The sequence below is a fragment of the Pelophylax lessonae genome, assembly GCF_965119305.1.
Source record: "Pelophylax lessonae genome assembly, chromosome: 6".
NCBI classification, from domain to species: Eukaryota; Metazoa; Chordata; class Amphibia; order Anura; family Ranidae; genus Pelophylax; species Pelophylax lessonae.
The window spans coordinates 299,911,233-299,930,876 of record NC_138773.1 but is presented as its reverse complement, the minus strand read 5'-3'; the positions used below and the strand labels follow the sequence as shown (position 1 = coordinate 299,930,876).

The window sequence follows — 19,644 nt, the reverse complement described above, 5'->3', positions numbered from 1 at the left end:
GACCCTGCTTGCCCCCGCTGTCATGTACATCAGGGGACCTATTTGCATTTGTTCTGGGACTGCCCGTTGATTGCTAACTATTGGGCTGAGATTTTTGGGACCATAAATAACCGTCTACAGCTCTCCCTCCCGGTCTCCCCTGCCTTGGCACTGTTGGCCATCCAGGATGATGACCAGCGAGCACATCATTCTAAAATACTGATCTCGTACCTACTTTACTACGCCAAAAAGGAGATTCTACTTCAGTGGTCCTCTCCTTCCCCCTCCAACTTTGTCTGCTTGGTTGAAGCTAATTGATTTGGACCTACCTATGTACAAGCTTACATACATGAGTAGGGGCTGCCCCTGGTATTATGACATGGTCTGGGCACCCTGGACTGCTAAATGAGCCAGGGGCCGCAGTGCTTCTCACCCCCCCCCCATCTCTTTTTTTTTTTTTTTCTTTTCTTTTCTTTACCTTGTTCCTCCCCCCCCCCCCCCCCTTTCATGGAGATTATTCAGGCTTGATTTTCTACTGCTAAATGTCAGGTGTAACCTCCCTTTGAGGCATACATTCTGGTTATCTACTGATCTTGATGTGGAATTGCTGGATTATAATATGTCACAGTTTGCTTTACCATATGCTCATCTTTACTGTTCCCTTTGTTGTTGTTATTTTGTACTGTATTATCTTTCAATAAAGCACTCCTTGTTGGTATAAAAAAAAAAATCGCTGATCGCCGCCATTACTAATAAAAATAAATAAATAAAAAGTCCAAAATTTATTCCGTAGTTTGTGAACGCTATAACTTTTGCACAAACCAATTAAAATACGCTTTTTGGGATTTTTTTAACCAAAAATTATGTAGCTGAATACAAACTGTATAAAACTGATAAAATTTGATTTCATTTTTTTTTTTTAATTGGGCCAGACACTCCCATTAGCAAACAATCCAATTATGCCTTAGGAATATGCAGCAGTTTGTACTGGCCATACATTATGCAATTTTATTTAGATTTAGCAAAACTAGAGATGCATTGAAATTGTCGATAAGAGAAGGTCTGGATAATGGTGCCAAAAACACAAATGCAATTTTGCTGCAATTTTATCACGATTTTACTGCGCTTATGGTTTGTTTTTCATAGGTCATGTGACCCAAAAACCGCATAAAAAAAAAAAACACAGGTGTGTTATTGATGCATTCTTGCTACATTTTCAATGCATTTTAATTGGGAGGTACGTTTTAGTGAGTTTTTTTTCTCTACTGACCAAAAATGCAGCAAGCAGGATGTTTAGCTGTTGTGGTAACAGAAGCGAAGCAAACCAATGTGAAGACATACAGAGAATTTAAAGGGATGCATTTTTCTTGAGCTTTTCTTGCGCTAAAGGTGCCAAAAATATCTGACCATAAATTCGTGTTCATTTAAATTCATGATATTAATTAAAAGGTCAAATGTAATACAATTATATATAAAAAAAATAAACCTATTTTTTTTTTTAAACTGTCATTTTCGGATTTTGGCCAAGTGAATCCTGCATTTTTAGTTTCAGCACCAAAATTTTCGTTCGGTGCACCAAAACCATATAATATGAGGTCCAACCTAAACACTTTCAAATTGTATGCAATCAGACAGGCCCTTGCGCTAAATATTTAAAGCTAAATCTGAAGGAAATTGAATAAGAAAATTGTAAAATGTATGGCCAGCCTTAGATCTAACAGTGATAATGATGTTAATGGTGTATCAACTGAAAACAATTTTCAAGCCATTGCAGCTTGATTTTTCCTGTAATCTATACTATATTTACAGCGGAAATGAAAGCTACCCATACAAAATTATTGTTTTTGTCCGTTGATTGAGTGTTGTCCGTACCATAGAGATGGATATTTTGACACTTAATATTTCTCTTTTTTGTTTTTGGAAGGTATCAGCATGGAGTTTCCGGACCTGGGGAAGCATTGTTCAGAACCAACATGTAAACAGCTAGGTAAGAATTGTGTGGATGACGGCCTTTATGCATTAGACATCGATTGCTAATTGCCAAGAGTCTGCTCTTAGTGTCCAACAAATGGAGAGGGTGTGCTGCAAGAGCTACTAGAATAAGAAGCATAGTGAATTTCTTGTAAGCTTGTATTATTAATTAATATTGTTTTGTTTACTTTAATAACATTTTTGATGTGACTTTTTCATTGAGGCTGGGTTCACACTCGTGCAATGCCAGACGTCGCATGGGATTCACACAGCATTGCTGTGCAGATCACATGCAATGTCTGTGCGATGCAAATTCAGCCATACCGTTTGTATGGCTGAATTTGTATCGCATTCGGACCGAAATAGTGCAGGATCTTTTTTTGGTCCGCACTGGAATCGGATTGCATGAGCGTTCACACCCATTCGATCCGATTTCACAATTCACAACTGCAAACCGATTTGGGGGTGTCATTTAAAGAGGTTGTAAAGACACATAACACGATTACTTGCCGCACCCATCTACAGCTCTCTGCACAGCCAGTGATTACCTGCAGTGATCGTTGTTGGATGCAGACAAAGTGTGTCCAACAGTGATCCCTGGAGGTAATCACTGGCTGTGCAGAGAGCCGCAAATTGGTGCAGCTGCCGGAGGAACTGCCGCTACCATTCGCACCCTAATTGCTGGTGTGAATTGAGCCTATGTATTTGCTGTGTGCAGTCAGAGAACCCCCCCCCCCCCCTCCTCACAGCATCCCCCTACATCTGGCAATGCATTTTTTACTTACCTGGTGCTCCTGCAATCCCTACTGCTGGTGCTATTGCAAATATGATAGGCTCGACATCCCTCCAGATGTGCATTTGCCTAGCTTGTCAATGTAGGCTACCGTGCCTGCTATGCTTGCACAGCATCCCCGGGCGTTCCAGCGGGCCCAAGCTGCATGCTAAACTCTCTGGGGCCGCATGCAGGGCACGTGTTAGACACCCCTGGACTAAAACTTCTGATGTGTTTTTTTTTTTTTTTTGCTGGGCACTACAGCGGCTAAGTGGTTAGCACTTCTGCTTAGCAGCACTAGGGTTGTTTGAATCCCAATCACAATACTACCTGCCTGAAATTTGCATGTTCTCCCTGTGCCTACATGGGTTTCCTCTGGGTACTCCGGATACTGGGTCATTACCTTGGATGCTTTTTCATATGGGCCATCAATAAGAGCTAATGACATGCATGGTTTTCCATTACGTTTGTGAGTATTTTTAATCCCTGTGTTACATTTTAAGATAAATATTCGAAGCAGAGAGCACTATGGTTTTCATTTTATGGCCGTACATGAATGATTGAGACCCTAAGAGGAGGTTAGCGAAACTCAGATACCCTGTGGAGGACTACCTCTGTGGCATCCTGAGAGATATCCTTACAGGCAATGATGACTCTGTAGTGGGGTCATTATCTGGAGGTGGGCAGGCATTTCAGCTGAGGGTGGTGGTCACCGAATTCACTGGATCAATACCATTTTGAACTGTTGCTTTGAATGGCATACCAGTTGATTATATACACTGGGACAATACTTTCTTTAATATTGTTTTTCAGTTTGTTCGTATTGATACTGGTTGCACTACACTGATTATGATATATTCTGCATAATTTTGTGGCTACGTTCACATACTGGCACATCGGATAGCTGCGATCTCGAATCAATGCAAAACGCGGGACGCCCCATGCGATTTCCATAACTTGTAATGGCACCCCAAATGCGGCGTAATTTTGCCGCGATTGTCGCCCGACGAATCATGGTAAAATTGCGCACACTGAATCGTCGGACGCCTGTCGCCCAAAAGAAGTTCTTGTACTTTAGTCGGGCGATATTCGCAGCAAAATCTCGCTGTTTTGGGTGCCATTGCAAGTCACGGGAATTGCAGAGGCCTCCCACGATTTTCAATGGTTCGGGATCGCGTGCATAATCGCGGCGATTCTGCCCGCAATCTGATATGCCAGTATGTGAACAGAGCGTGAGAGTTTTAGGTGGATACACTCTGACAGGAGTGGGCAGCAACCACCAATTAGCCTTTTATTAGGGCCATTGTCTTGTTTTACTGTTATTTTGCACATTATTTCTAGAATATTGTGCTAATTATATATTGTTTCACAGTTCCTTGTATGTCCATGTGCCTACAGCATTTTTTTTTAATCTGGGTTTTTCTGTAGATTTCCTACCTCTAAAATGTGACGCTTGTGAGCAGATCTTCTGCAAAGACCACATCACATACATCCTTCATGAGTGCAGCTCAGCCTATAAGAAGGTAATCTTGTCACTCCTGGTAGTGTGGAGACCTGTTCATTACATGTTGTCCTTTCTCCCTAATGACTGCGCTTTGTGTGTGTCAGGATGTCCAGGTCCCAGTTTGTCCGCTCTGTAACATCCCAATCCCAGTGACTCGAGGACAGACTCCGGATATTGTAGTCGGGGAACACATTGATCGGGACTGCAAGTCTGATCCGGCCCAGCAGAAGCGCAAGGTTAGGACATAACCCAACTGTGATTGTACCAAGTCATCATTTTCACCAACGTTTCTTTCTTCTTTATTACTCATCAATAATAAATTTCAGCTTGCTCACTGTAGTTTAATAATTTTGTTTAATATTCAGATATTCACCAATAAGTGTCAAAAGCCAGGCTGTAAACAGAAAGAACTGATGAAGGTTACATGTGGCGACTGCCATGGAAACTTCTGCCTCAAACACAGACATCCGCTGGACCATGACTGTACAAGCAAGAGCGCCCCTATCTCCCGAGCAGGGTAAGCGTCTAATGCCTCAACTGTCAAATGATAATTTTATTTAAAGGATAAGTTTATGTTTTGGGAAATAATAATAAATGCACATATTTTTGCAGGAAAAAGAATGAGCATTTATACATTTTCCCTAAGGAGCCTGTAAAGCAATTGCACCCTTGATCAGTGGATCAGGGGTGCAATGCCACACTGCTGCAGACAAGCTCTGCAGCTTTCAGCCTAGGGATACACCGATCCGACTTTTCTAGTCCCGATACCCTGGCTTTGTGTATCTGCCGATACTGATACCGATCCGGAACTACACACATACACAATATGCATGCAGCTGCAGTACAGAGCAAAGCCACTGCTTCCTGTGTATGGCTCCTCCATTCACAGGCGGAGTGCATCTGATATCACTCCGTCTGTGAGCCGGCCTATACAGGAAGTAGCGGCTCCGTGCAAGTAAGGGACGGCTGAGCCGGGACTAAAGCCCCGTACACACGTACCGATGGTCGGCATACAAATGTTCCTCTTTTCTCCCCGGGATGTCGGTGTCTGTTGAAAAGTGCAAAGACAGCACAAGGACAGCACAAGAATTTTGTCTGCAGACTTCAGCTGACTGCAGAAGTGATGTCATGTAATGGTTAACTTTCCCTGTGTTTTTAATTTTCTGAGCATGCCCAGTCTTGCAAATCTGCGGTCTGTCGGCCGAATTCTGTACTGACAGGCGAACAATCGTCCGTTCTGGTGTCCGCAGACAAAAATTTTCATGTTTGCACGAAAGACTTTTGTCCGCGGATTGTGCGCAGACATCTGTCGGAGGCACCATACTAACACGCGTACAATCGGCAGATCTTTCGTCCGCCGACGTTTGTATGCCGACGATCGGTACGTGTGTACGGGCCTTTAGCCAAACCGGATCGGCCCGTGGATCGGTTAATTTTACCGATACATCGATCCAGCTATTTTGGCAGTATCAACGCCGATATCCGATCCTAATATCGGATCGGTGCATCCCTGTTTCAGCCTGTACCTCCATAAAGGGTGACTGTTTACAAGCTTGCAGGGCTTGCAAATAACTACGAGGCCTCTCATCAGCAACTTCACAGTCCATTCAAGCTTTACAAGCTGTCAGCTGCGATGGTGGACAGTAGTTGTAGTTCGTGCATTCACAAGAAACTGAACGTTGCGGCCGTGTGGGTGGAGCCCCAGGTGGCTGCATTATTTTCAAATAGTGACAGCGGAGCTGGGAGAAGATCCCCCCCGCTTGCTGTCACAGGGAGAGGGGGAATGGCTATAGCTGCTGAAACATGTTGCATGTTCCAAAAGGTGAACTTATCCTTTAAAGTTTACCTATCCTTTCCATGGTCTGGTCAGGAGTGTCTCCATGGTAGCGCTAATGGATTGCAGGTTAAGCATTGTTCTAGGCTTCTACAAGCAAAGGTCTTATAAAGCATGTCCACTTATTTTTTTAATTTCTGCCTAATCTAAATTGCTGAAATCTCTATATCTTGCCCTATGATAACTCTTCCTATTAAATAAACAGATGTGTAAGAGAAACCTATTTATTTTCCTAATTTGCTGTTAATCTTTACAGGCATGCAGCATTGCTTAGAGTTCAGGCTTCTTCCTCCAAAGCCTCCGCATCCTCTAGCCGTTCAGTACCAAAACCAACTGCACAGCCTCAGCGAAACAGGTACTGCAATCTCTCCATTAGATTATAATAAGCCTGTTTAAATGAAAGCAGAACTAAAGGTATCTATACTCCCCTTTCTTCTAAGGGTCCCTGGCCCTCGCTAGTGCTGGCATCTTCTTCTGTGTGACGGTTTTCGGCCATCTTTATTGGCTGACACGGGATAATGTCACTCCTGCACATGCGCAGGAAGCTGTCACTCTGGCACAGATCAGGCTGGCTGCTGTAAGCTGAGCTGTGCATGCGCAGTTCAATTTACTTGCTGAGTGACGCTGTGAACCGGCAGATAAGTGCATTTTATTTCAGAAGAGACATTGAATAACTCTTCTGCAATAAAAAAAAAATCCTGCCTGCTCGCTGTGAACAACAGCAGAACTTTACTTCTGCTTTTAACTGTCAAAAGAAAATACCCTCTTATTTTGGGCTAAGGAACACAAACCTGTGAGTACTGCAGGCTATGCACTGCTGGAACTCCTTATTTGCATTTTTGTGATTATCCCTATGCGTCATTATCCTTTTTATGAAATATCCTCAGTTTTTTTAGATTTCTTGAATGATTTCTTAAAAGTATATTCTTTGCAACCTTTTATTGTTTTCAATAGGGTACTGTTTTTTTACTTTTCACAGCTTTCCTAGCCGTAGTCTGCTGCCCTCTGTGATTTGCAGTGCTGTCTGAAGCCCTCTTTGAAGTCGCCACTACAGATTTGCATTTAGCGTGGCGCATGTGCAGGGGGCGCGTTGGACTGCTAAACAGGGGGCACTGATCTAGCAGCAACCTCTAGATGGGCAGGAACTTTTCAGCTGATCATAAGGAAGCTTTGAAAACTTAAAAAAAAATTATGTTTAAAATTATATTTTCTTTTCGTACATCACGGGACACAGAGCCATAATCATAACATATGGGTTATATAGGCCACCTACAGGTGAAGGACACTGGCAACCAATCAGAATCGATGACGCCCTATATAGCCCCTCCCACACAGGATGTACCTTAGTTTTTCGCCAGTGTCTAAAAAGTGAAGATCGCTGTGGAGAGGAGCTCCACATGTTTGTTATGTTTCAAAGAAGAAGAAAGAAGCTTATGCTATGATACCCCAATTAAAGATCACTGAATCCTAAGGGGTTAGCTATCGGATCCATCGAATAACAGTCAATGGACTAAAAAGATGGTACCCGAGCCTCGGGAAGCAGATACAAGGTTTTGCCTGTAATGCTGTCCTTTTTAGGCGCTGGACCCTGGGATCCGAACCCTTGGAATACCAAACCCCAAAGGCGCTCCGTGCAGGGTGCTCTACAGGTCAAAGGCCGTGGCCCCTCAAATATAGGGGACCCTGTCCTTGAAGGTCTTTAAGGCTATGCTCACCGTGAGTAGTGAAGGTTGGAAAACTTGCTTTAGCAGTTTCCTGCAGCGAGGGCTGGTGAGTCCATTTTAAATATTTACACAGCAAACAAAGAACCATTAATGGTTAAAGATTGCAAAAAATGTAAATATTTTATGCACTGTTATATTATTATGCTATTATTTTAACACAATCTCAATGTATTGGTATATTTTTTTTTAAACTACAGTTGGGTTGTAAGTAATGAAGAATTTTAAATTGTGCAAGTTTATTTTTCCTTAATAAGTAGTATTTCACCTGTCCTGTACAATGACATAATACCTGTGTCTTTTAGGGTGAGTGTCCCTAGTGCACAGCCTCCGGCCACAGTTGTGCTGCAGAATGGCTTAGTAAGTGTCTCTGCTCATTTTCTGAATAATTGTATTGACATTACCCTTACAGCACTCTTCTTCTCTGACTTTCTGTGCCCCGTCTGTTTTGTGATTGGTTAGCAGAACCAGACTAGCCATAAAACAGAACCAACTTTTACTATATGGTGTTTTGTCAGCAGCCATGTTCCTTAGATGCAAGAGAGGCTGAAGTTTATGAATTCTAGTTATGGACATTTTATATATAGTTACATTGGTGAAGAAGCTTGGACCAGCGTAGCTATTTAGAGTATATACCATACCATTCCAATGCCCCTGCAAGCTGAAAATCGCTTTTAATCTCAAATACCCCAATAATCTCAATTTGAGATTTAATCTCAAATACAGAAAGGTTTCTTCACAGTAAGAGCTGTGAAAATGTGGAATAGACTCCCTCCAGAGGTGGTTCTGGCCAGATCAGTAGATTGCTTTAAGAAAGGTCTGGATTCTTTCCTAGGTGTGCATCAAATAACTGGATACTAACATTTATAGGTAAAGTTGATCCAGGGAATATCCGATTGCCTCTCGTGGATCAGGAAGTTTTTTTTCCCTTGTTGTTGAAAATTGGATCATGCTTTGCTGGTGTTTTTCGCCTTCCTCTGAATCAACTGTTGGTATAGGATTGTGTATATGGGATTGTATGATTTTTTTTTTTTTTTTTCCCCCCTTTTATTTGTTGCACTAGATGGACTTGTTTCTTTTTGCAACCAGACTAACCATGTAACCTGTACATAGGGAGGGCCATGATACTGTCATAAATATGGTGACATCCTATGGCCACTCCTCAGCCACTTGATTGGTCAGATGGTCTCTGACAACACCCCCTTGATGTCAGGGAAAAGGAGACTGCTCCTAAAGTTGACAGCTCTCGTGTACCATCAAGCTAAAGAAGACCTGTCATGTAATAAGAGTCAATAGATCACTTTGCTCCCGGACTGAAATCTGCTAAAACAACAGGATTTCAAATTTTTCACCCCTTTTATCTTCTGCGCTTGTTGACTATTTGTTACTTTTGTAACATATTTTATTTGCCCCATTTCTTACCTTTTCATTATTAAACTATATTTTGAAAAGTATTAAAACTATCTCTAATGTGCTAACAAACTAAAAGAATCACTGTCTCTTGAAGAGCGCTACTGTAGTATAACTCTTTGAATATACCTGTCTGTGGTGACAACGTGTGTACAGACGTGACGTTTATTTTGTTATTGCATAGCTTGTAAAATGTTCCTGCTTTTCGGTAAAGCAGGTGGTGGCAGTTTAAAGGGTTTTTTGCTTACCTAACCCAGTGACAATCACTCTGTCTGTTGGCACTTAGCATGTGGTCCCGCAAGCTGGAAAATCTTTGGTGCAGGGCGCAGCTTAGAGTCTCATTGTTGCGTAAGTGACAGTGTAGGGTGAGGTTGACCAGTCTTTTGTCACATGTTGGTGAGAACGGCAGTGGTCTGGCCCCGCGTTTGTCACATATGAATTTTATGTTTTTTGTAGGCAGCATAGTACAGGTTTTGAACCGCTTTAAAGAGACGTTGTTGTTGGGTTACACAAATTAAAAATTCTACACTTCCCAACTAGGCCCCGACGTGGGTATACCCGATCTGTATAAGTATGCCAGGGTTTTTGATACATTCCTCTGTCTTCCTACCCTAAATGTCTGATGCTATTTGCCTTTTTCCATTTGACATTACCAGCAACACTGGCTTTGAATACCTCCTGCTCTGTATGCTTTTGTCACAGTGTATATTTTATATATAGTGCCTGTTGCACTATATAGTTACAGGCTGAAAAAAGACACAAGTCCTTCAGGTTTAACCAATAAAAAACAAAAAAATAACAACCATACAATCCCATATACACAATCCTATACCCACGGTTGATCCAGAGGAAGGTGAAATCCCAGCAAAGCATAATCCAGTTTGCTCCAGCAGGGGCAAAAATTCCTTCCTGATCCCGAGAGGCAATCGGATATTTTCTGGATAAACCTTACCTATAGATGTGAGTAGTAGGATCACACTAGTGCCATTGTGACGGGAGCCACAGTGGGGGAGATGCAGGCATCGGATGGCGATGTCCCAAAGATGCCTTTCACCCCAGAAAAGAGTAAAGATTATATTCAACTAAGGCAGTGATGGCGAACCTTGGCACCCCAGATGTTTTGGAACTACATTACCCATGATGCTCATGCACTTTGCAGTGTAGTTGAGCATCATGGGAAATGTAGTTCCAAAACACTCGGGGTGCCAAGGTTCGCAATCGCTGAACTAAAGCAATAATGCTAAGTATAATACATGTATTTTATAATTCTGTATTTATTTTAACAACAAGCAATATATGTTATGCATTGAACACCCTTTTTTTGTCAGTCGGAGGAGGAAGCCTTACAGAGAGCTCTGGAAATGTCGCTAGCAGAATCCGCACAGAACACGCCTCAGCAGCAAAGGTATAGTAAAAGGTTGTGCTGGTGGAAGAGTGGGGTCATTCTTTAAATATCTGAGGTAGGAAAAGTTCCATTGGCCCATGCTTCTGAAATCATATGGAATTCATTTAGAGGTACATTTGACCTGCAGCTGACCACCTCCTGACCTGCTTCGAATGGACTTTGCATTTCCATAGGCTTGTTTGGGAATGCAAAACCCACTTGACGCAAACAAATGCCCATCAACGCTGGCCCTAAGTGCTAAGTGTACTGGTTGTGGAAGATGGGAGATTCCCTTCTGCCACATATTCTCCCATCAATTCTGAATTTGTTGTTGGGGGAATCCAGTGATTTTCTTTCCTTCCACCATCTATGGGCTGCTTAAGGATGCACTCACACTAGCACACTTTTGACCCTTGGGCCGGCTTGTTTGTGTAGTGTGAGTGCTCTGAACTGCGCCCAGGACCGGTTAAGTGAACCATGCCCCGGAGCACTTTAAAAAGGTGGTCCCAGGTGCTGTTTTTTTTTCTAATCTGGTACTGTTTGCTGCAGTCCTGCTGGAGCGCAGTCCTCTCTATAGTGTACTGTACAGTGAAACAAGGATCGGATCGCTGATATGGTTAGCAGGGGGATATGGAACGTTTCCTTACAATCTAGTGTGAATGCAGACCAGCAGGGGAGGAAGGAAGATCAAACTCAGGTGTGGTTCCGTTAAAACCGGCCCGAGAATGAGTGCACCCTCTTTTAAATTCTGAGAGGAGACAAGAGACTAGAGGCTCTAATATATTTCCCTGAATAAATGGGCTTTCATTGAGCACTTAAAGCAAATGGTGTTCTTGTGTGTTTCCTTGATCCTTTTAATATGTGCTTTTATCTCTCAGCACTCAGGAAGAAGAAGACTTGGCTCTAGCCCGAGCATTGTCAGCCAGTGAAGAAGAATACAGACGACAACAAGCGGTCAGTACAATTCATGTTCCTCATGAATCATTGTTAAAATATAGTCTAGGCATAGAAAATATACCTACATAACTATATTTTTAAAGGGTTAGTTTACCATTTATAATTTAAAACCTCTGCAGCAATTACACCTACTAATAATGAAAATCAACATATGCAATCACATACCTGAAAACATTACTTACCCCTCCGCTCTGACATTCCAATTCTGCATTTAAAAACATGTGCACCTAGATTTGTTTTTTCAGCTGTAGACACCTGATCAGGCAATGTAGTTGATTGCCTGGGATAAAACTACATATCTCCTAATCCATTGTGCCTGATAGCATACCTGCACAGGATGGGGGGGGGGGGGGGGGTGCTTAAAGTGATATTAAAGGTTACTTTTTTTTTTTCTTTTAAATAAAATTAATAAATGTGTCATACTTACCTGCTCTGTGCAATGGTTTTGCACAGAGCAGCCCTGATCCTCTTCTTCTGGAGTCCCCACCAGTTCTCCTGGCTCCTCCTCTTCAGCAAGTGCCCCCATAGCAAGCCACTTCCTATGGGGGTATTTGTGCAGGCTCGGTCCTAAGCCACTTTGTTTGTAGTTCTCAGTTGACACAGACCTGGCGGCTTGGCTCCGCTCCCCCACTCCTTGTCACAGCACATGATTGACAGCAGCCAATGGCTCCTGCTCCTATAAATCTGCCCAGATAGGAGGGACAGAGCCGGGAGAGCCTCTCATGCACAGCACTGAATCGTAAATGGGCTCAGGTAAGTATAGGGAGGGGGGGGGCAGGGGAGGATTCTGTTACACAGAAAGTTTTTATATCTTAATACAGAGATCTCCAAACTGCGGCCCAGGGGCCAGATGCCTTTGCTTGTCTTTATCTGGCCCTTGGGACACTATTTATTACACTGATATGAGACACTATTCTGTCCACTGACACAAACAACGGGGCATAATTCCTGCCACTTAGACCAACAATGGGGCACTATTCATCCCCCAATACCAAAGATGGGGTACTGTTTACTTTCACTTATGCCGGAAAAAGATTCTATTCCCGCTGGCTACAATCCAGCCGCCCTAAAGTCTGAAGGAAAGTAAGCTGGCCCTTTTGTATAGAAAGTTTGGAGACTCGTTCCTTAATACAAAGAATGCATTAAGGTAAAAAAAAAAAACCTTTATGATTTAATAAGGCAATATATTCTCCTCCCTCCTGTGACATCAGCACTGCTGTGACAGGTAGCGGGAGAACCCAGACATATGACTTGCTCACTTGATGTCTTTCACATTCACAACAGTCCATGATGGCAAGTAGGCTGTTGGTTTTATGGATGAGGAATAAATAAGAAGCGGGTAGTCTAAAGGTATGCAATTTGAAGGAGGAACATTTTTGCTTCCCTGCACAATGATTTTCAAAGTACTGTGGCCTCTTGGATTTAATAGACATTTTAAAACGGGTGAACTAACCCTTTATCAGTACTGGGCTTATTTGGTCAGGGGAAGCAGTAATATGTAAAGTACACTAACCCATACCTCCTAAAGCTGACCTCCAGACAAACTATTAAATACACATGATTGAATATGGAATATATATAAGGGGGGCTGATTTATATGTCAAATGATTTGTAATTCCATCTATTCGTTACTGAGATTTATAACTACATTTTTATTAAAGATGTTAGCAAAACAATACGTTTGCAGCGTACATAGCTCACTTTTTGCAGTCCAAGCACACATAAGTATATAGGATAAAGCAATAAAAAAATTAGGCATTACACTCTAACACCAAAAAGGATACACAGACATAGCCCTTGAATGTTGTCAGTTCAAGATAAATGGTCACTTTGCAGCTTAGTTACTGAGATTTAAATTGCCCCAACAAACTGTACAGCCAATTTGGTTACCTGACATTTTTTTTACTGCAGGTAAAGTGGGACTAAACCCACAGATTGAACTATTTACTATCAGATGTATGCCATGTTCAAGGCGTGCCTTTGGTAATAACTGTCACAGTTTCCAGGGCTCTTAACGACGCCATGAACCAACCTTTTAAGCCCTCAAATGGGTGGCGTCATGGCTGATCACATGCACTCAGCTCCATGACAACTGCAGATCTAGAGGACATGGTGGTATTGTCTTTGGCTGCAAAAAGATAGGAGGGTTTAGTTCCACTATAAACAATAGAGCTTGCTCACCCCTCTGCCCCCAGCCTGTAACTGGGTAGTGAAAGAGCTGCAGCAGTTCACCCCTCTCTGTTCTTTGTTGACATGTGCACCACAGAACACCTGATTGGTTCCTTTTGTGTCCCCTCTTTCCCTATCTCTCCCAATCTGAATGTTTCTGTACAGGGAAATACAAAATGTAAATGTCCAATTCAAATTCAGGCACAGTAGTTACATAAGCTGAATTTAGAAATTATTTTTTTTTTTAATAAATATATAACTGTATTACTTAATGTTTTTGTATCTTCCTTTAGTTTTAAAGTGGAAAGGCAGATCTTTTTTTTTTTTTTTTTGTGGAAAGGATTTGAACCTTTTTCAGAGCTTTATTGCTGGGGAGACACAGCCTTGCATTCTATCTTCTTGATGGTGGCCTCCTCAGAGGACATGAGGGAACTTCCCATTTGGGACACAGTTACCTGACCAAGGCTCTAACCTTTCCTCTCTAAGGCCCCTTACACACAACCATTCTGATCGGGTCCACCTGTCGGTTTTTCAGATAGACCTGATCGGACGACCGTTCACCCCTATGGACTGGCAGGTGTAAATGGACATGTATCCGTTAACACCCGCCTACCTCCAATCGATCCACTAAAGACAAACCTGTTCTCCATGTAGGTGGGTTGGATTGGTGGTAGTCGGGTGTAAATGGACAGTGGAGTCAGTTTACACCCGGCCGCCCATAGAGCAGAGCGAGCTCTGTCTGTGTTCTCTTTGCATAAGCTGAACGCACACAAATTTGTCATCCGCCCGCCTGTTCTGCTCCGATCAGCTGGGGATCTGTGAGCGAATCCCCTGCTGATCGAAATGCAGTCCGTCCCATGTGAAAGGGACCTAAAGCTTAAAAAAAAAGTGTTGGCTAAAGTTCCACTTTTTAATTATGTGACGGTAATAAAGTGAATTGTTTGGCATGTGTCGTTTTGCAAGGCTTTAATGATCAAGCCTGTCTGCATTTTTTTTGCTTCTCTTCATTTTATTTCGGTTTTCCTTTTTTTTTTTTTTTTTTTTTTTTGTAATGTAAAACCAATATTGTTGCTCACCTCTGGCTTGACTTCTCACTATATACAAGGTACCAATAGACAAGCTCCAACCACTCTTAATAAAACCCCAGTTTAAAAAGCAATCTTTAAATATTTTTCCCTCCAGTACTCTGACCGACACACATAGGATTTTGCACCTAGTTTAACAGGTAAGTGTAAAAAAACATTTCCAAATTCTTATTTTTTTTTGGCCTACTTGTACCTTGTATGTAACATTGATTCACTTGTGTGTACACTGTCCTTTCTATTGTTTAATATAATGACCGTTTACTTGCACTAAATGCAGCTGTACTATCTATGTTTAGGCACAGAGTCGTGATGCCAAACAGACCACCTGCAATATGTGCTAGCACGGCACTGGACCAGCATCCAACTCCAAGCACAGAAGCAGGAACTGCAATACGCGTTTCAGCCACAACTCTGGGTTTTTACTCTTCAGAATGGACACAATATTTGGATGATATTTTGCATGCCTGAGTTTCTATCACTTCTTTTTCTGTAGGCTGTATAGGCCACTTGTCTGGTCGCATTAGCTGGAAGTAAGGAAGATATAAACTGTTGCTTGACACTACAGAAGCCATTTTGTCAGATCTTGAGAATGCAGCCACTTGTGTCAACAAGTCCTGATGATATATCCAAGGCAAAGCCAATTCATCCACAAGGTTACCTAGATGAGAGCGTAGGGCCCGATAGATGTTTACTGGGCCCTGCTACAAACGTCATGCTCTAGCAGTAAACTAGGGGGATAGGGCAGTTGCTCTAAGCCAGGGGGCTCCAAACTTTCTAAACAAAGGGCCAGTTTACTGTCCTTCAAACTTTAGAGTGGGCTGAACTGTGGCCAGTGGGAGTAGAAAATGCCCTGGTGTCAGTGGGAGTAAACAATACACCATCTTTGGTATTAGTGGGAGGAATAGTGCCCCATCATTGACGTCAGTGGGAGGAATAGTGCCCCATTATTGGTATCAGTGGGAGGAATAGTGCCCCATCTTTGGTGTCAGTGGAAGGAATAGTGCCCCATCATTGGTATCAGTGGGAGGAATAGTGCCCCATCATTGGTATCAGTGGGAGGAATAGTGCCCCATCATTGGTATCGGTGGGAGGAATAGTGCCCCATCATTGGTATCAGTGGGAGGAATAGTGCCCCATCATTGGTGTCAGTGGGAGGAATAGTGCCTCATCATTGGTGTCAGTGGGAGGAATAGTGCCCCATCATTAACGTCAGTGAGAGGAATAGTACCCCATCGTTGATGTCAGTGGGAGGAATACTGCCCCATCATTGGTGTCAGTTAAAGGAATAGAGCCCCGTTGTTAGTGTCTGTGTGAGGAATAGTGCCCCATCATTGGTGTCAGTGGAAGGAATAGTGTCTCATCATTGGTGTCAGTGGGAGGAATAGTGCCCATCATTGGTTTCAGTGGGAGGAATAGTGCCCCATCATTGGTGTCAGTGGGAGGAATAGTGCCTCATCATTGGTGTCAGTAGGAGGAATAGTGCCCCATCATTGGTGTCAATGGGTAGAATAGTGCCCCATTGTCAGTGTCAGTAGCGGGAATTATGGGGAAAATGCCCCAAGGGCCGGGTAAAATTGAGCAAGGGGCTGCATCCAGCTCCTAGGCTGAAATTTGGACACTACTGCTCTAAGCTGTGCACCTGCCCCTCGCTTACAAAACGGAGGATGGAGTTGTAGGCAGTTGGTGTCTGATGGAACCATGCCATTGCAGACAATGCAAATAGGTTAACTTCTCTCTGTCTATTGCAGTCCTTAAAGTTCAACTCCAGGCAGAAACAAAATGAACCCTTTCAGTGGGGCTGTGCCCACACTGCAAGGGTTAATATCTTGTTTTGTACAGGGACCATTTTACTTATGTGATCCTCCTCTCCCCTGGCAGACGGCACTCCTTCACGATCCCTCAGTGAACTGTCCCTCCTGCGTCCTTGCATCCAGAACAGGACGATGGACCTTGCTTTGGGTTTGATGACGTCAGGACCCTAGAAGTCAGGGGTGCAGAAGCTGCGGAGACCTGTTTAGCTGTAGGGAGAAGTTGAGGATTGGATGCATTGAATTCCTTTTATTGTTCCCCTAGATATTAACATGCAATTAACCTTTGGATTGTGGGCACAGCCCCACTGCAAGGGATCATTATTTATTTGACCAGGGTTGAGCACTGTCACCTTGCCTGTTCAAGTATCAGTACTTTTTTAAAGACCTTTCACCAGTTCTATTCATCTTACCAGCGCTTCTTCACAGCTATGGCCTCCGTCACAGCCCTCAAATTCCCAGTACTCTTGAAGATAGGGGAGCATGTGAGCTAATCGCAGTTGACAGTGCTTGGGTCCAGTAGTCAAAGGCACAAGCACTGTCACATGACCAGAGGAGTGATGTCAACACTTTAGCTTCTGACACCAACTGACATCCTGGATTTCAATGCAGGCAACAGTGTAGTTTGGAGCTGAGCAGAAGTGCAGGTAAGATGAGCGTATGGTCAAGGTGACGATGGAAAGCTGGAGAGTGCAAACCCTGGTGCAGCTGTGAATGGTAGCCAATCAGCTTTTAACTTCAGCTTGTTCAGTTAAGCTTTGACAAACCTGGAAGCTGATTGGTTTCTATGCAGAGCTGCACCAGATTTTGTACTCTCCAGTTTGAGTAAATCAAACCCAGTGTCTCTTAAGAGTGTGAATCAAAGGGATGGAGCAGGGAAAGCAAAGCTGCTACCTTTTCTATGGCCCTGGTCTTCCTTTATCCATCCTTGATCCAAGGCTGCATTCTCTTAAAAGTGATTGAGCCCACAAAATGGCTCTCTTTACAGTGTGTAGGCAACAGGTGCTCTTTATTAATGATCATTTATAAACATTTCCAAAGAAACTGTATATATTTTATCAGGTATCACCAGTAAGAAAGCCTTTCAGTCCTGTCTGCCATGCAAACATGTTATGAACATTCATATTTCATTTCTGCTGCTTGAAAATAATAAGAGCTTTTTTTATAGAAGTATCTAAATATACAAAACTCTGGCATGTCTGCTGCTGCTGGTATACCACTGCCTCCAGTCTGCTGGGATTTGTAGTTCAGCAGCCGTGTGCAAGCCAATTATCTACTTCTGCTATATGAAATTGACTTGGTGCTAGAAAGTTATGTAACATGCAGTATGACTGGTTTATAAAAACTGAAGTAAAGCAGAAATAACTACCAACTGTGCTTAGTGAGAATCGTTTACAACTGGATAACTACAAGAAACAACTTTTCAGCCTTAAAGTTATACTCACCAATTCACACTGTTTTGCTGCCTCTGTAATCTGTCACTGTGATGGAGCTTGGGATTCCAGGTATGAGGGAGCATGTGACCTTCCATATGTGACAGCGCTTTGACCTAACTGGCCCCAAGTACTGTCACATGGGGAGAGGCAATGACGTCATCCCGCTAGGTAAGATCTTTCACTGAGATTTACCAGGTCTTCTGCAGCAAGTAAGGAAATGTGTATTGGTGAGTATACCTTGCTGTGGGGTGAGCTATCAAGGGACACCGTCACTTTGGCCTGACTGATCAGAGTGACAATGTCTCTTTAAATATTACAATTGTGGATACTTACGAATCTTCTCCTTGTTCAGCTTTACTTAATTTGATTCCGTGTCCGCTCATGACTATACACAGCGAGGATAATTTACTAAAGGAGTTGGGAATCTTCACTCAAGAAATTACTTCAATTATCCAATCACATGAGAAGCAAATTTCTGTTTATTTTTTGCAACAAAGAAATAAAATACTGCGCTAACTATAAAAAAGCTGCTAGCACAAACAACTGACAAAAAAGTTGGCAAGTAACAGAAATACAATATAAAGTGCAGCGCTAAGAAAAAGTGACAAGGTCCAAGGTGATGTGTAGGATCACAAATGATTGGCAGATCCCACCACCATCAGAAGGTAACTGATATGCGCAAATCCCTTGTTTAGCAGCTAGGCACTGCGGCACAACTGATTGGTTTCTTGTGCTGCTTTTGCCTCCCCCTCTGTGAGCCCTGCTGTACAGGGACTGCAAGATACAGATTCAAATTCAGGTAATTACACTTTTTGCATTTAAAAATGTAATGATTACAGAGCTGCTTTCATTTGTATCTTTTATATCTGCCAGGAGTCCAGTTTTAATTGTGAAAATGATCTTTATATGCGTCATTTAAATAAGATTTTTGACCAGATTTATTTATACTCAAATACATTTTTTATTAATCTAGATTAAACCTTTTCTATGTCTGCATATTCCAGTGGGCTTTTTTAATAAGGCAGGCTGCAGTAATATGGAAAGCGCAGTAACTCGTTGCAGCCAATCAGAATTCATTTCTACTGATCTGACCTCACTAAACTGAAGCCACCGCACCAAATCAGCCAAAATGTGCCACAAGTTTGTTTGGTTTTTTTTTTTCATTTTTTTTTTTTTTTTTTAAACCCAGTTATTTACTTTACAAATTCTCTTAAAGCTGAACCTTTGTGGGATTTTATTGAAGAACATAAAATGATATATATATGTATAATGTAAATGAGTACGGGTTGTAAACCAGTATAAGAAACTGTCCTGCTTTAGAATTAAAGCTAAAACCTTTTATTTTGGATAAGTAAAATGTAGTATGATGAGTAAGAAATGGGTAGAACGCCTTTCAGTTTTTTTTTTTTTTTTTTTTTCCTAATTAGTGGTCTTATGAGAAGCACAAGATGGTCACATCTACCTGAATGATTAAAATCTTTTGAGCAAAACAAGCAAAAATCTAAAACACATACTGGGTCCTCAAAGTGGGGGATTTTTAAGGCAATCCAAACAAACTTTATATAAAAACAGAAATTTTATTGATGGGCCTCTTACACGCGATACTCCTGTTTG

At 42.3% G+C, this 19,644-nt stretch overlaps 1 protein-coding gene across 1 annotated transcript; it reads left to right on the top strand.

The window, feature by feature from the left end:
- The first annotated feature begins 1,897 nt into the window (after positions 1–1,897).
- ZFAND2B (zinc finger AN1-type containing 2B) lies at positions 1,898–15,954 on the top strand. Its single transcript, XM_082262238.1, has 9 exons — positions 1,898–1,966; positions 4,151–4,245; positions 4,331–4,462; positions 4,592–4,743; positions 6,317–6,415; positions 8,087–8,141; positions 10,520–10,596; positions 11,454–11,529; positions 15,083–15,954. Exons 1-9 carry the CDS (start codon positions 1,912–1,914, stop codon positions 15,125–15,127), a joined length of 786 nt encoding a protein of 261 aa, XP_082118364.1. The 5' UTR covers positions 1,898–1,911; the 3' UTR covers positions 15,128–15,954.
- Positions 15,955–19,644: the final 3,690 nt, after the last annotated feature.

Coding starts and splice junctions, on each gene's coding strand:
- ZFAND2B (XM_082262238.1), top strand. CDS start 1,912: ATGGAGTTTCCGGACCTGGGGAAGCATTGTTCAGAACCAACATGTAAA. Junction 10,597..11,453: donor AACACGCCTCAGCAGCAAAG/GTATAGTAAAAG, acceptor TTTATCTCTCAG/CACTCAGGAAGAAGAAGACT. Junction 11,530..15,082: donor AATACAGACGACAACAAGCG/GTCAGTACAATT, acceptor ATCTATGTTTAG/GCACAGAGTCGTGATGCCAA.